The following is a 14,609-nucleotide window of genomic DNA, read 5'->3' as shown; positions in this document are numbered from 1 at the left end:
CCAGGGCTGGGAACAAACTGCAACTGAGTTACAGTGCCCTTAGTGGAAACCGAACCCGGGACTCTCCCGTCCACGGGCTGATGCTCCAACCGCTGAGCCAAACTGGCCAGGGCTTATTTCCTTTTTTAATTAATTAATTTTTTATTAGAGAGAGAAGGGAGAGAGAAATAGAAACATCTATGTGTGAGAGAGAAACATCAATCGGCTGCCTCCTACACGCCCCCTACTGGGGATCAAGGCCACCACCTGGGCATGTGCCCTGACCAGGAATCAAATCAGGACTCTCAGTCCGTGGGGGACACTCAATCCACTGAGCCACACTGCTGGGGGTAAAATGCTTTTACTATATAGACATATAACTAAAAAAGAAAAAACAAACAAAATATGACTATATTAACACCAAAACATCTTTTGTATCATTAAATATAAATGATCTTACCTCACCTATTTAAAGAACAACATTTTCCATTGTATCACTGAGCAAAACCCAACTGCTGTATTCAAGAGTGTCAACTAAAACCAATTTATTCAGAAAGGTTAAAAATATAAGAAATGGCAAAGGTATACTAGTCAAATGCAAATGAATAAAGCAGAGGTTGCTATCTTAATTATCAGACAAGTTAAAACCTCTGAATGAAAGGCATTAACTGTCAAGGTCCTTAAAAACAAGGAAAGATGGAGTAACTGTCACAGATTGGAGGAGATATGATGACTAAATGCAATGTGGGATCCTGGGCTGGAGCCTTGAACAGGAGAAAAAAAAAGGTAAAATCGGAATCAAGTCTGCTGTTTAGTTAATAGCAATGTACCAAAGCTAACCTCTTAGTTTGACAAATAAATTTATATATTTACATGAGGGGCAACTAGGTGAAGGGTATATCTTTGCAACTGTTGTGTAAATCTATAATAATTCCAAAACAAATAGCTTATTATAAAAAAGCACTAATTGAGGCAAAAAGGCCATGATTCACAATGAGAATATAAGGTTATGACCATTTTTGTACCATATAACAGCAGCTTTCACTAAGCTGAAATGTTAAAAGATACAAGAAGCGATTCAGCAAGAAAGAAAAAAGAGAGAACTCATGGACATGAACATGGACAACAGAGTGATTGAAGGGGGGTGGCGGGTAGGTGGGGGTGGAAGAGGGCATAGAGAGAATAAATGGTGATGGAAAAATAAAATAAAATAAAATAATTTAAAAAATGGTACAAGGAGCCCTGGCTGGTTTTGCTCAATGGTTAGAGCACCAGCCCATGGACCAAAGAGTTGTGGGTTTGATTCTGGTCAAGGGCACGTACCTCGGTTGCCCTTTGATTCCCCAGCCCTGGCAAAGTTCGTGCGGGAGGCATCTAATCGATGTGTCTCTCTCACATCAATGTTTTTGTCTCTCTCTCCCTCCTTCCTACTCTATCTAAAAAATCAATGGAAAAATATCCTGGGGTGAGGATTAAAAAAAAATAGGTACAAGGAGAAATAGAGAATAGATTGAAATACACTACAAACAGAAGAAATGTAACTCACTTTTCTCATTCCAGGACAGGTCAAATCAACAACAAATCACTAAGAACATAGAAAACCTAAACAACAAAATCAATATTAGGCCAGAAGAAAATCTCAGTGAATTCCAAAAAGTGGAACTAATACAATGTTCTCTGATCATGATTGAATAAAACTATAAATCAGTGTAAAGTGAATCTTCCATCTGAATACGTTAAAAAGTCTCTATCAAACAACTCCTGGGTTAAAGGGGAAACTCAATCCAAAATTGCTGAATTTCTAGACAGCAATAATAATGACAACAGTACATATCAGAATCTATGGGTACAGGTAAAGCAGTGGTCAGAGAAAAGTTCACAGCCTTAAAATACTTACATTTAAAATGAGGGAAAAGCCCTGGTCAGTTTGGCTCATTGGTTAGAGTGTCAGCCCATGGACCAAAGAATCATGGGTTCGATTCCAGTCAAGGGCATGTACCTGGGTTGCAGGTTTGGTCCCTGGGCCTGGTCAGGGTTGTGCGGGAGGCAACCAGTTGATGTGTCTCTCACGTTTATGTTTCTCTCTCTCTTTCTCTTCCTCTCCTTCCCTCCCTTCCACTTTGTCTAAAAATCAATGGAAAAAAATATCCTCAGGTGAGGATTAACAAAAGAAAATGAGGGAAAAATTAAATAAATAAGCATCTGACTCAAAAAGTTAGAGAAAGAAAAACAAAATAAGGGGAATAGAAGGAAAGAATTAAAAAAGAGAAAGTTTCAAATAAAGGAATTAGAAAACAGATAACAGTAGAACTAATAAATAGATGAGACAATTCTGTGAAAAACAGACTGACAATCCTCAGAAGAGGGGGTAGGGGGAGAGATAAACCACAGAACTTACATGCATCTATGCATGAACAATGGACATGGACAACAAAGCTGGGGACAGGGCGGGGAGGGCGGGGAAGGGGGGTATCAGTGGGGGGAAAAGGAGAAACATCTGTAACAAAAATAAATAAATTAATTAAATAAAAAAAAAAGAAAAGAAGAAGAAGAAAAAAAGAATCATATAAGTCATTAAATAACATAATCAAGAAGAGGAGAAAGCACAAATATACAAATTTGGAAATGAAAAGTTGGACATAGCCATAGTAAAAGGACATTTTAAGCATCATAAAAGATTCCCTTGGCCTGGCTGGTGTGGCTCAGTGGTTGGTTGAGCGTAGACCCATGCACCAGGAGATCACTGGTTTGATTCCTGGTCAGGGCACATGCCCAGGTTGTGGGCCAAATCCCCAGTGGGGGGCATGCAGGACACGGCCAATTGATGTTCTCTCTCACTGATGCTTCTATCTCTCTCTTCCTTTCCCTTCTTCTCTCTGAAAAATAAAAGAGGAAAGTTCATATGGACCCATTTTCAAGGAAGAAATAGAGATAGTTATAAAGAGCTACTGTCCCCCAACTAAAAAGCAGATAATCTGAATGCTATTTTTATTTTCCTAAGCCTGGATAAAGAAGGAACACTATCAAGTTATTTTTATGAAATGAGTATAATAATGACACCAAGATCTGACAAAGATTCCACAAGAAAAAGAAAGTGATATAGACCAATCTTCACTTACGAATGTTAATACAAAATCCTACATAAAATACTAGCAAACAAAATCCATGACTGTGTGGAGTTTATTCCAAGAATGCAAGAATCATTCAATATTGAAACTAAGATGAAGTAATATTGAATGTAATAAAAAAATAAAAATTAAATTAAAAAATAAATTCCTGCCCTGGCCGGTTTGGCTCAGCGGTTAGAGTGTCAGCCTGCGGTCCAGAGAGACCCGGGTTTGGTTCCCGCTAAGGGCTCTTCAGTTGCAGTTTGTCCTGGTTGGTCGTGTGGGTGGCAGCCACTCGATGTGTCCCTTTCACTCGATGTTTCTCTCTCTCTCTCTTCCTCTCTCTCCCTCCCACTCTATCTGAACAAAAAATGGAAAAATGTCCTTGGGTGAGGATAAAAAAAAAATTCCCTCCACCCTGGCTGGTTTGGTTCAGTGGTTAGAACGTTGGCCCTCAGACCAAAGAGTTGCAGGTTCAATTCTGGTCAAGGGTACATACCTCGGTTGCGGTTTGGTTCCCGGCCCTGGTTGGGGTTGTGCAGGAGGCAAACAGTCAATGTGTCTCTCTCACATCAGTGTTTCTCTCTCTCTCTTCCCTCCTCCCACTCTATCTGAAGATAAATGGGAAAAATATCCTCGGGTGAGGATTGAAAACTGAATAAAGAAAAGAAAAGATAATCCCCCCAAAAGAATCGTTCAATATTAGAAAATCTATTAATAAAATCTAACATGTTATTTATTAAATCTGAAATATCTTATTTTCAGAGATGCGAAAGAATCACTTGACAAAATTCAACACTGAATCTTTATAAAAAAAGATGCAATAAAAGAGGAATATATAGTTTCTCCCTTGATATAATTATGTATGTGTTTGCATGTTTTTTATAAGTCTTCAAATCTAGCTATCCAGCACTTCATGTAACCAAGAAACACTAGCAGCGTTCATATGCTAAAATCAGACACCAGGTAAGGGTATATACTCTCTCCACTACAATTTAACATTTGTATTGGAGATAGGAAGCATTGTAAGTAGAAAGGACAAAGAAATTAGAAGTATATAATTGGAATGGAGAAAGTGAAGCTATAATTATTTATAGATAAGATTGTATAGCCAGAAAACCCAAACAAATTAATTGAAAAATTACTACAAACAAGATAATTCAGTAAGGTAGCAACATATAAAATTAATATATAGAAATTATGGAAGAGAAGGCTCCATTTATTAGAGCAACAAAAAGATAAAATACTGTCTTAGTCTACGGGGGCTGCTGTAACAGAATACCATAGACTGGGCGGCTTGTGAACAACAGGCATTTATTTCTGACAGTTCTAGAGGCTGGGAAGTCTAAGATCAAGGCTTGGGCAGATTCACTGTCTGTTGAGAGCCTGCTTCCTGGTTCATAGACCACCTTCTTTTAGCTGTGTCCTCACATGGTGGAAAGGGCAAGAGAACTCTCCGGGGCCTCTTCTATTAGGGTACGAATCCCATTCATGAGAGCTTTACCCTCATGAGCTAACCATCTCACAAAAGCCCCACCTCCAATTACCATCACATTTGGGATTAGATTTCAACATAGGAATTTTGGGGCCACACAAACATTCAGTCTATAGCATATACCTAGAAATAAACTTAACAAGAAATGTCCAAAATCCCTATGACAAAACATTTATAAAACTCTGGAGGAACAAATGGAAAGAATCCCACATTCTTAAATAGGAAGACTCAAAATTATGAAGGTGTCAAAATAGTTTATAAATTTAATATAAGCTCATTAAATATCTCATTTTTTTTCTTTTTCTGAAACTAGACAAGCTGAATTCAAGTTCAAATGGAAACATAACAAGCACAGCCAGGGTATCTTTGAAAAGGAAGAACAATGATACGGGACTATTGCCACAACGTGCTGTGTAAAATACCAAAATAAATATTTATGTAACAAAACTTACAGTCTGTGGGTCACTTGGGAGGTTCTACAACCCGGATCAGGCTCTGTTGATCTCAAGTGGACTGGATCATGAATTGGTGGCTTGGCTGGAGGTTGGGCTGCTATAGGATGCCTTGGCCGGGAGGACCAGGCTCATTTCTACATGTCTCACATCCCTCCGGCAGGCTAGCCTGGGTATGTTCTCATAGCACTGGCAGGGGTCCAAGAGAGGAAGCAGAACATCCAAGAACTTTTTCAAGTCTCTGTTTATATCAAGTTTGATACTATCTTGTTGGTTAAAGCAAGTTATATGGTCAAACTCAGTAAGTACAGGAGGGAATTACCAAAGGGTGTGGATATAGAAACACATAAAAAATTGGGATCATTGCCCTGGCCGGTTTGGCTCAGCGGTTAGAGCGTCGGCCTGCGGTCCGGAGAGACCCGGGTTCGGTTCCCGCTAAGGGCACGTACCTTGGTTGCAGTTTGTCCCCAGCCCTGGTTGGGTCGTGTGGGTGGCAACCACTCGATGTGTCACTTTCACGTCGATGTTTCTCTCTCTCTCTCTCCCTCTCACTCTATCTGAACAAAATATCGAAAAATGTCCTCGGGTGAGGATAAAAAAAAAAAAAAATTGGGATCATTAATGCAATCTATCACAAAACTATCCCTCAAAATCTAGAATTCATAAAAGAAAACATAGATGAATTTGTTTACATAAAAATAAAATTTGCTTGGAAAAAAAATCATTAGCAAATGCAAAATAAAGACAAACTGGGAAAAAATACAAGTGATATCATTCACAAAGGTCTAATATCTCTAATTATATAACAAGGCTTTAGAACTCAAGGAAAGAACAACAACCCAACAGAAAAATAGAGAAAGTCTTTAAAAATACACTTTGTTGGTGAGGCTATGTTGAAATAAATAACCTCATACATGGGTGGTAAGTGCAAAATGGGACAACGATGGAGGGAAATTTTGGCAATATGTGCCAAAGTTACAAATGTAATTGTTGGAATTTGTTCTACAGAAATATCTGCCTTGGATGAAATGTCTAATCATTATGGCACCCACAGATTCATCAATAGGGGATTGCAGCCATTAAATAAAATATTGTACATCTACATACTGTGACATTTTGAGGAAGTACCCTATCTGCTTCTATACAGTGGCTTTCTGTGTATTGGAAGGTCTCTAATGATCTGAAATGGAAAGACCTCCGGGAAGTATTATCATGATTATTATTTTTTTTTTCCTTTGTTGATTTTAGAGAGAGAGGAAGGGAAAGGGAGAGAGAGAGAGAGAAACATTGATTAGAGAGAACATTGATTGGCTGCCTCTTGCATGCCCCCCACTGGGGATGGGGCTCACAACCTGGGCATGTGCCCTGACTGGGAATCACCGATGACCTTTTGGTACATGGGTCAATGCTCAACCACTGAGCCACACTGTCCTGGACAGGAAGTATTATTAAGTGAAAAAAGCAGTATGTATAATATGTCACATTTATGTAAGAGAGAAACCCTGGAGGGATATGAAAAAAAACCTAACAAAACTAGTAACTGCGGTTGGGATGTGTGTGATGACAACTGGGCAGAATCGTCAAGAGTGGGTGACACTTCTCAAAGTATAATTTTTATATAGTTTTGATATTTAAAATGTATGTACATCTATTGAAAAACATTCATAATAGTAACAAAAACTATAAAGCAAGAAGGAATTAAATTAGTAAAAAAACAATTCCAAACAGAAACTTTAAACTCTTAATAAAGAACACAGATAGAAGGTGAACTGAACAAATGAAGAGCTGTTCCATGCTCTTGGATGGGATGAGTTAATATTCTGATGATGTCAAATCCCTCAGGTTAATCTATACATTCAGTGCATTCCTAACTAATAATCCAGTTGGATTTTTGAAGAGTTTGAAAAACTCTTTCTCAAATTTATATGGAGATGTCACTAAGATAACCCTAAAAAAAGAGTAAAGAGAAGGGACTTGCCCTATCAGATGTTAAGAAACATTACAAAGTAAAAACAAGGTGATGTTAGTGCAAGAACACAAACAGATATATGTGTGTTTCATAATATATGATAGAGGTGGCATAGCAAATCAATAGAAAAGGAAGGGCTGTTTAGTATTCGATCGTGGGGAATGTGGCTCCGTGTGTGGAAAAAATAAAACTGCATCCCTACCTATCTCCACATATGAGAGTGGATTCTAGATGGAGTAAAATTTAACGGTGAAAGGTAAACTCTAAAATTAAGAAAAAAATGTAGGCAAACATCTTTGTAACCCAGGAGGAGGGAACTATTTTTGAAATAACGACCCCAAACCAAAAACCATAAAGCAAATAATTTTATAAATTTGATTACAATAAAATCAACAGCCCTGGCCAGTTTAGCTCAGTGGTTAGAACGTCAGCCTGCGGACCAGAGAGACTCCAGTTCAGTTCCTGCTAAGGGCACGTACCTTGGTTGCAGTTTGTCCCTGGCCTGGGATGGGGTCATGTGGGAGGTGACCAGTCAATGTTCTCTCTCACAGATGTGTCTCTCTCACATCAATGTTTCTCTCTCTTCCTCCCTCTCTTCCTCCCACTCTATCTGAAGATACATGCAAAAATGTCCTCTGGTGAGGATTACAAAAAAAAAAAAAAAAAAAAAATCAACAATTTCTTTTCTTTTCTTCTCTCTCTCTCTCTCTTTCTTTCTTTGCTTTTCCTTAACAATTTATTTTCAAAAATGGCTATCATGGGCAAAGTTAAAAGAGGGAGAGAATATTCACAATGTCTGAAACTGACAGGGCAGTAATAGCTAGAATACATAAGGAATTCTAGCAAATCAACAGGAAAGAGGGACCCCAATAAAAAAAAAAAAAGGGCCAACTATACAAGCAGGTAATTTACACAAGAGACATTTAACACACATATGAAGAGATGTTCAAAAATTCATCAGTAATTAGAGAAATGCAAACTAAAACAAACTATTACTTGGTTAGCATGAGCATTTAGAAGCAATAGTTTAGATGTATACACAGCAATGTAGATTGGCTGAAAACACATGGCTGAATGAAAAAAGTAAGAAACATAATGAGATACCATTTACATAAAACAAAATTGCACACACACAAAGCATCTTTCATTGTGGTACAACCTATTACGTGCTTCCTGAGGTGATACAGTATGAAGTAAACAATACCACCTAGGTACTGTTATTGCTGAAAATATTTAACCTGAATCTAATCATGTGGAAAGAGCAGATAAATCCAGAATGTGGGACATTCTATAAGAAACTTGTCAAAAATATCAGTGTAATATAAAACACAAAAAATACAGGGTACTGTTATAAATTAAAAGAGGTTAAAGCAGTACAACAACCATTCATAATGCATAAACCATGATTAGATCCTGGGATTAAAAAATAAGAGCGGGTCTAAAAACATTTTGGGCATAATTGGAAAATTTGAGTGTAGGGCATTATTAATGGTATTTCTGAATTGTTAAATTTTCTTAGGTGTAATAATGGTACTGTGGTTATATAGGAGAATGTCCTTATTTATTATTTTTGTTAATCCTCACCTGAGGATATTTTTCCATTGATTTTGAGATAGAATCTTGGAAGGGAGGGAGAGAAGGAGAGAAACATTGATGTGAGAGAGACACATCGATTGGTTGCCTCCTGAATGCACCTGGACTGGGGTGGGGGATTGATGTCCTGCCCAAACCGGCAAGGACAAATGTTTTTATTTTAATAGATGTGTGCTGAAGAATTTAGGGTGAAGTGTTATACTGCCTGCAACTTTCAATTGGTTTATACATACACATATAAATAGAAGTAGAGTAAATTTGGCAAAGTATTAAGGGTAAATGGGCCTTCATTGTACTTTTCTTTCAACTGTTCTGAATTTTGAAAAATTGAAAAGTAAAAATTTTGGGGGAAAAACTTGCACATAAAACAACAGTGCAGCCCCAGCCGGTTTGGCTCAGTGGTTGGAGCATCAGCCTGCGGACCAGAGAGTCCCAGGTTTGGTTCCTGCTAGGGGCACATACCAAAAAACAAAACAAAAACAAAGACAACAGTGTATATTTTACAACAATACAAATAAACAAAAGACACATAATGTACTTTAGAATGGTTGTATACATGAGTAAAATAAGAGTGGGAAGTAGAGACGAGAGTGAATTTATTTATTTATTTTTTGAGATTTTAGGAAAATGTGTTTTTTTCATTAATTTTTGTTACAGATGTGTCTCCTTTTTTTGACAAGGTAATTAAAAAAATAGCAAAAACCTCCCTAAAGTAATAGATATTCATTGAATATGTGAAAACAGAAAAGTACAATAAGAAAAGAAAAACACCTAAATTCATTGATATTCTCATTTTCTCTGTCAGTAGTTGTCAAAATGTAGCACCTGGACTAGCAGTAGCAGCTTCATCACCATCTCCATCACCATCACCATCACCATCACCATCACCATCACCATCACCATCACCATCACCATCATCACCACTTGGGAACTTGTTAGAAATGCAAATTCCTGGGCCCTATACAAGATTTACTGAAACACAACTCTGGAGGTGGGACCCAGCAGTTGGTATTTTCACAAGCCCAGTGATTCTGCTGCTGGCCAAAGTTTGAGAACCAGTGATCTAGATCTAAATACCATTAATTTTGTTGTAGATCTTTGTAGTTTTCCTAAAACTATTATGAAATCTTTTAGGCATGCAAATAAGTATAGAGAATAAGACACACCCATGTATCTACTACCCAGATAAACTGTTAAACAAACAGTTGAAATCTCCTGTGTATCTCTCACTCATTTTGTTCCTTTGTTTTCTTCCCCAGAGGTAATCATCGTTCTGCACTTGGTATTTACTTCCCTTGTTTTAAAAATGTTGTTTACATATTTATGTAATCTATTAACAACATAGTGTATTGTTTCCTAGATTTAAAAAATATATATGAATAAATTGTCTCAGACTTCATGTATCCTTTTACAACTTGTATTTTATCTCAGCATTGTGTTTATGAAATTTATCTGGATTGACACATGTAACTTTGGTTCATTTTTCACTGCTGTATAGTAAGTAGTCTACTGTAGGTTGTACTACTATTTTTTCATTCTCTTGTTGGTGAACTTTTATATTGTTAATATATTTTCTCTATTACAAACAATTCTGCAGTGAATATTCTTGCACATGCCTCCTTGTTCATATGTATAAGAATTTCTCTAGGACTTAAAGTCTAGGGGTTGGACACACACACACACACACACACACACACACACACACACACATCTATGACAGTAGAATTGCTGGGTCCTAGGGCCATCTTCAACTGTTCGGGATACTTTCTGATTGTTTTCCAAAGTAGTAAAACCAATTTTCACTTCTATCAAATATTTCGTTATAATGTTTTTCCTTATAGTTTGTGCATTTGCGACTGTTTATAAAGTCCATACCTGGGCCCTGGCCAGGTCACTCAGTTGGTTAGAGCATCATTGGATACGCCAAGAATGGAGGTTTGACAATGTTTCTACCCTGCCTCCCCAATCAATAATTTTAAAAAAGTCTTTACCTGTCCTAGGTTACAAAAATATTCTCCACCCTCTTATGTGAAAATAAGTAGGCATCCAGTTTTATTTTTCCCCTTATGGTGAGCCAAATTTCCCAATGCTACTTACAAAATGTCCATTTCCATTGATTTATCCCTCAGGTGTAAAATTTCACCCATTTAACAAACATTTTCTGAAGCCTGCCTTGTACCAGTCTTGTGCTGGGGTTTATTTAGGGATCGAAGATACATGGCCCTTAATCCTACTGATTTCTCTCTCCTGTGGAGATACAGCCATGTAAATGATTATGGTATTAAGTGATAAGTTTGACAAAGTGCTCTGGGTTTCTGACTCAGCTGGGAAAGTTCTTAGAAGTGACAAGGGTTAGGTATTAAAGAACTGGCAAGGATTTGCTAATGCCGAGTAAAGGTGAGGGTGACCAGGGCTGGTTTGGGGTCCAGAGTGTGTCTAGGGTGAGCGATTAGAATCCTTCCATGATGTAGGGGCAATGAGTCCTGTGTATGTAAGGGGTAGGACTGGGCAGAGGGTGTCATTTTCTGCCTGGATTCGGTGGAGGTGGAGGAACATACCATAGGAGTACAGGGGCTCGGAAGTGGAGGGGCTGGAATTAAATGGTCAGGAAGAAGACATTTTCAGACTAATATTTATGGTTTTCAGGGGGAGACCTCATTCTCCAGTCAGGTCAGGAGCTCCTTGAGATAGTTCCTGAAAAATCTCTAACTTGCCCCCACTTCAGAGACATCAACCCATTCCCTTCTTCAGGCACTACTCTGGGCCTCGGGGAAGCGACGGAGGGGAAGAGGGCAACCGGCTGGGAGAGGCTTCCAGGTGTTTGACTCTTGGGCCTGGCCATGGATCTCAGCTTCTGCAGAAGGAGCTGGGAGTGGCTGCTTACGTTGTGTGGGGTCCAACAAGCCGGAAAGGTTGCTGGAAACAGCTAACCCAGCCACTTCAGGTGGGGAACACTCGACAGACATGTGACTCAGGCGGCCATTTTCTCACACCCTGCCCGTCGCCATCTTCCATTGGAGACAAAGGCACTGACTCCCACGTTCGTCGGACGCGGTAATGGTTATGGCCTGGTCACTGCGTTTCGGGAACACGCGTATTTAGGCCTGGGCAGAGGACCGCGGAGAAGATCTTGACTTACAAGTAGGTTATCTGATCACATCCGTCAACCCGTCGCTAACCCCTCCCGCTTTCCCCTCCCGCATCCCCACCCCCCTCCTCCCCCCTCCCCCCTCCTCCCCCCTCCTCTATTTCCCTACCTTACCCAGCAGCCGGGGGGCGGGGCCATCGCAGCCGCGGGGAAGCGACGGGCGGGCGCGAGCTGTCAATCCGAAGTCCCGCCCTTCGGAGCGCGAGGCGGGCGGAGCTGGAGCCCAGAGGCTGGGACACGGAAGTCGGAACTAAGCGGCGCGAGCGCAGTCACTGGGCCAAGTGTGCTGTCTCGCTACCCTCTCATCTCAGATCCCCGCCGGAAGTGGAGGTAAGAGACGACTCTCTTTTTCAGTGGTGAGCACTCACCCCGCCGGCCGCGCGGTAAGGGTCATCTACATGAGGTGAAACAAGAGGCGCCTTCCACCGAGGAATAGAGAGGTAAAGAGCCGACTCCATTTCAGGATAAAGGGCCCAGACGAAGGGCAAGGATCGCTCCGCACGTGGACATGCGCTCATATGCACTCTTGCGGGGTAGAGGGGCACGGCCTGACCCCATTTAGACAGCTGTAGACCCTGTACACACTGTGCAGAGTCCTAGACCTCGCTTGTGTGGAGAAGCGTTGCATGCCCTCCTCCCTTCATGATAGTGAGGCTCCATTCCGCACTCTTCGTGTGTAAGCAGGCGTCGACCCCCCCTGCCCGAAGGTGTGGCGACGATGGCCCTACTGGTGTAGAGACCTGTCCTCAGCCCCACGATGCTGACCAGCGGAGACCTCTACGGGCGCTAATGCACTGATTCGCCTTGACGCACCTCTTCTCTTAGGACAGAGGCTTTGATGTATACCCCCACTTTCCTGCCGACCACCAGTATTGTGGAACTTAGAAACTTAATATACAGGGGGAGGGAACATCCTTCCCTTCGCAGGACCTAGAGACCTCCTAGCCTCGCTCCAGTGTAACTAATTGACGGAAGCCCCGCCCCCGCTCCTGCAGAGATGGTAGATCACCCCTCCTTAAGTGATTGCAGGGACAATCCTCAGCCTATGGAGAACCTTGCAGATTTCCCCCTCCTCCTAGGCTACAGTGAGTACCTATTGTAGAAAATCAGTCCGCTCTTTTTTTTTTTTTTATATCCTCACCGGAGGATATTTTTCCTTTTTTTTTTTTTTTTGTTCAGATAGAGTGGGAGAGAGAGGGAGAAACATCGACGTGAAAGGGACACATCATGAAAGGGACACATTGAGTGGCTGCCACCCGCAAGACCCAACCAGGGCTGGGGGAAAAACTGCAACCGAGGTACATGCCCTTAGCAGGAACGGAACCCTGGTCTCTGGGGACTGCAGGTCAATGCTCTAACTGCTGAGCAAAACCGGCCAGGGCGAAAATCAGTCCACTCTTTAAGGAGGTTCTGGTTTACTGAATTTGTAGGGGTTTAACCCCAAAATGCCCCACAGCAGACTGCAGTACACCTTAATCTAGGAAGAGACTCAGATCTGCCTTTTGTGGGGCTCCCAGGGTAGCAGGGTTTAGATTTGTTTCCTCTTTTGAGGTGAACAGAGATCACCCCCAACCAAGGATTTAGAATCATCAAATGTAGCAAAGAAGAAACTCCAAGGGAACAGATAGCTCCCACTCTCTGCAGTGTTGAGAGGCAATGACATCACTGATCACCTGCAATTCATGCATATGGTAGTTTCTCCACTTACCCAAGGTAGAGGAGCTTAGATCTCTTTCCAACCAGGGTAAAAACACAGGACCTCCCCCACCCCCTAGTGTAAAACCCAGGACCCCCCTCCAAGTGTAAGGGCTAATCCATTGAATTTATAGCTGGGTTGCCACCCTCCCTCTGCAGAGAACCAGAGGTCCTATTTCCTTCAATGTTAGTACACTGATAATAGATCTTTCTTTCCCATCCCACTTCCCATGGAAGGGTCTAGAAAAGCCACAGCAGGTAAGGCGCAGACCGCACTCATGCAAAGCTGCCTAAACCCCCCTCTTTGTTAGTGTGGCACTAATGTTACCTTGTAGTAAAGACAGACATATCAGTCCCACCCCATAGACAACCCCAGGGTAGAGACCCAGGACTACCCTTTGTACAACTTGGAGATAGGGACAGACCCACCCTTCTCCCCCATGCAGCAGAGATGCACACAGCCACTGCACCAGTTTCCCCAGTTCCTCTGCACCCCAGAGTAGAGGGACAGAAGGCATTCTGTCTCCCCAAATCACCAAGGAACAAACCTCGACCACAAATGTAGGCACAGATTTTCTCTCCTCACCCAATGTTTTGCACTGACCTCAGGCAACATAGATATACAGATAAAAAACCCTGTTCTGAGGTCCCTTTTCCTGGGATTGTCTTTACTCCCTTTTGGGTGGATGTGACACAGAACTCCCTACTTGGGAAAAGAAGTACTATTAACACCTAATGTAGAAATAGATTGTCTTTGCATACTTCCTTACTCTCAGTGTAGAGAGTTTTAGTGCTATTCCCTTACCTGCAGGGTGGAGAATTGAGAACCAAGGACCCCATCTACTGCATTGTGGCATTGACTCCACCTAGGAAGAGAGGTTTAGACCCAGCCTCCCTTTGGATGGTGTGACACTGCCTTCCCTTTGTAGACTCAGCCATACCAGGCCCTAGCATCAGTATAGTCCCTTCTCCTAGTTCTTCCCATTGTTAGGGCTTCCTTATGTTCTTTAACATTTTGTTTTGCCTTTTGGGGGCTCAGAGGAGGCTTGTGGCATTGTGTTTCCCCAGTCCTCTCTTCAAATTGGTTCTTCTTCTATTCTGACAGGAAGAAAGCCTGCAGATTTGAACCTATCTCCTTTTAAGCTGTTCATCATGATGAAACTTAGACACA

General features: G+C 41.2%; 1 protein-coding gene across 3 annotated transcripts in view; it reads left to right on the top strand.

Annotated features, from left to right (window-relative positions):
* Positions 1-11,631: 11,631 nt before the first annotated feature.
* The window catches only part of GNL3L (G protein nucleolar 3 like), a 28,914-nt gene continuing 25,936 nt past the window's right edge, over positions 11,632-14,609 (top strand). Inside the window, exons 1-3 of one of the 3 annotated variants that reach the window (XM_036271083.1) lie at positions 11,632-11,736; positions 12,098-12,183; positions 14,544-14,609. In XM_036271083.1, the coding sequence (XP_036126976.1) occupies positions 14,591-14,609 (19 nt within the window). In that variant the 5' untranslated portion in view covers positions 11,632-11,736; positions 12,098-12,183; positions 14,544-14,590. The other 2 variants (XM_036271081.1, XM_036271082.1) reach the window with 2 other exon arrangements.

The sequence above is a fragment of the Molossus molossus genome, unplaced genomic scaffold (genome assembly GCF_014108415.1).
Source record: "Molossus molossus isolate mMolMol1 unplaced genomic scaffold, mMolMol1.p scaffold_m16_p_2, whole genome shotgun sequence".
In the NCBI taxonomy this organism is placed as follows: Eukaryota; Metazoa; Chordata; class Mammalia; order Chiroptera; family Molossidae; genus Molossus; species Molossus molossus.
Note: the sequence above shows the minus strand (reverse complement) of the source record. Positions and strands in the feature narration are given on the sequence as shown.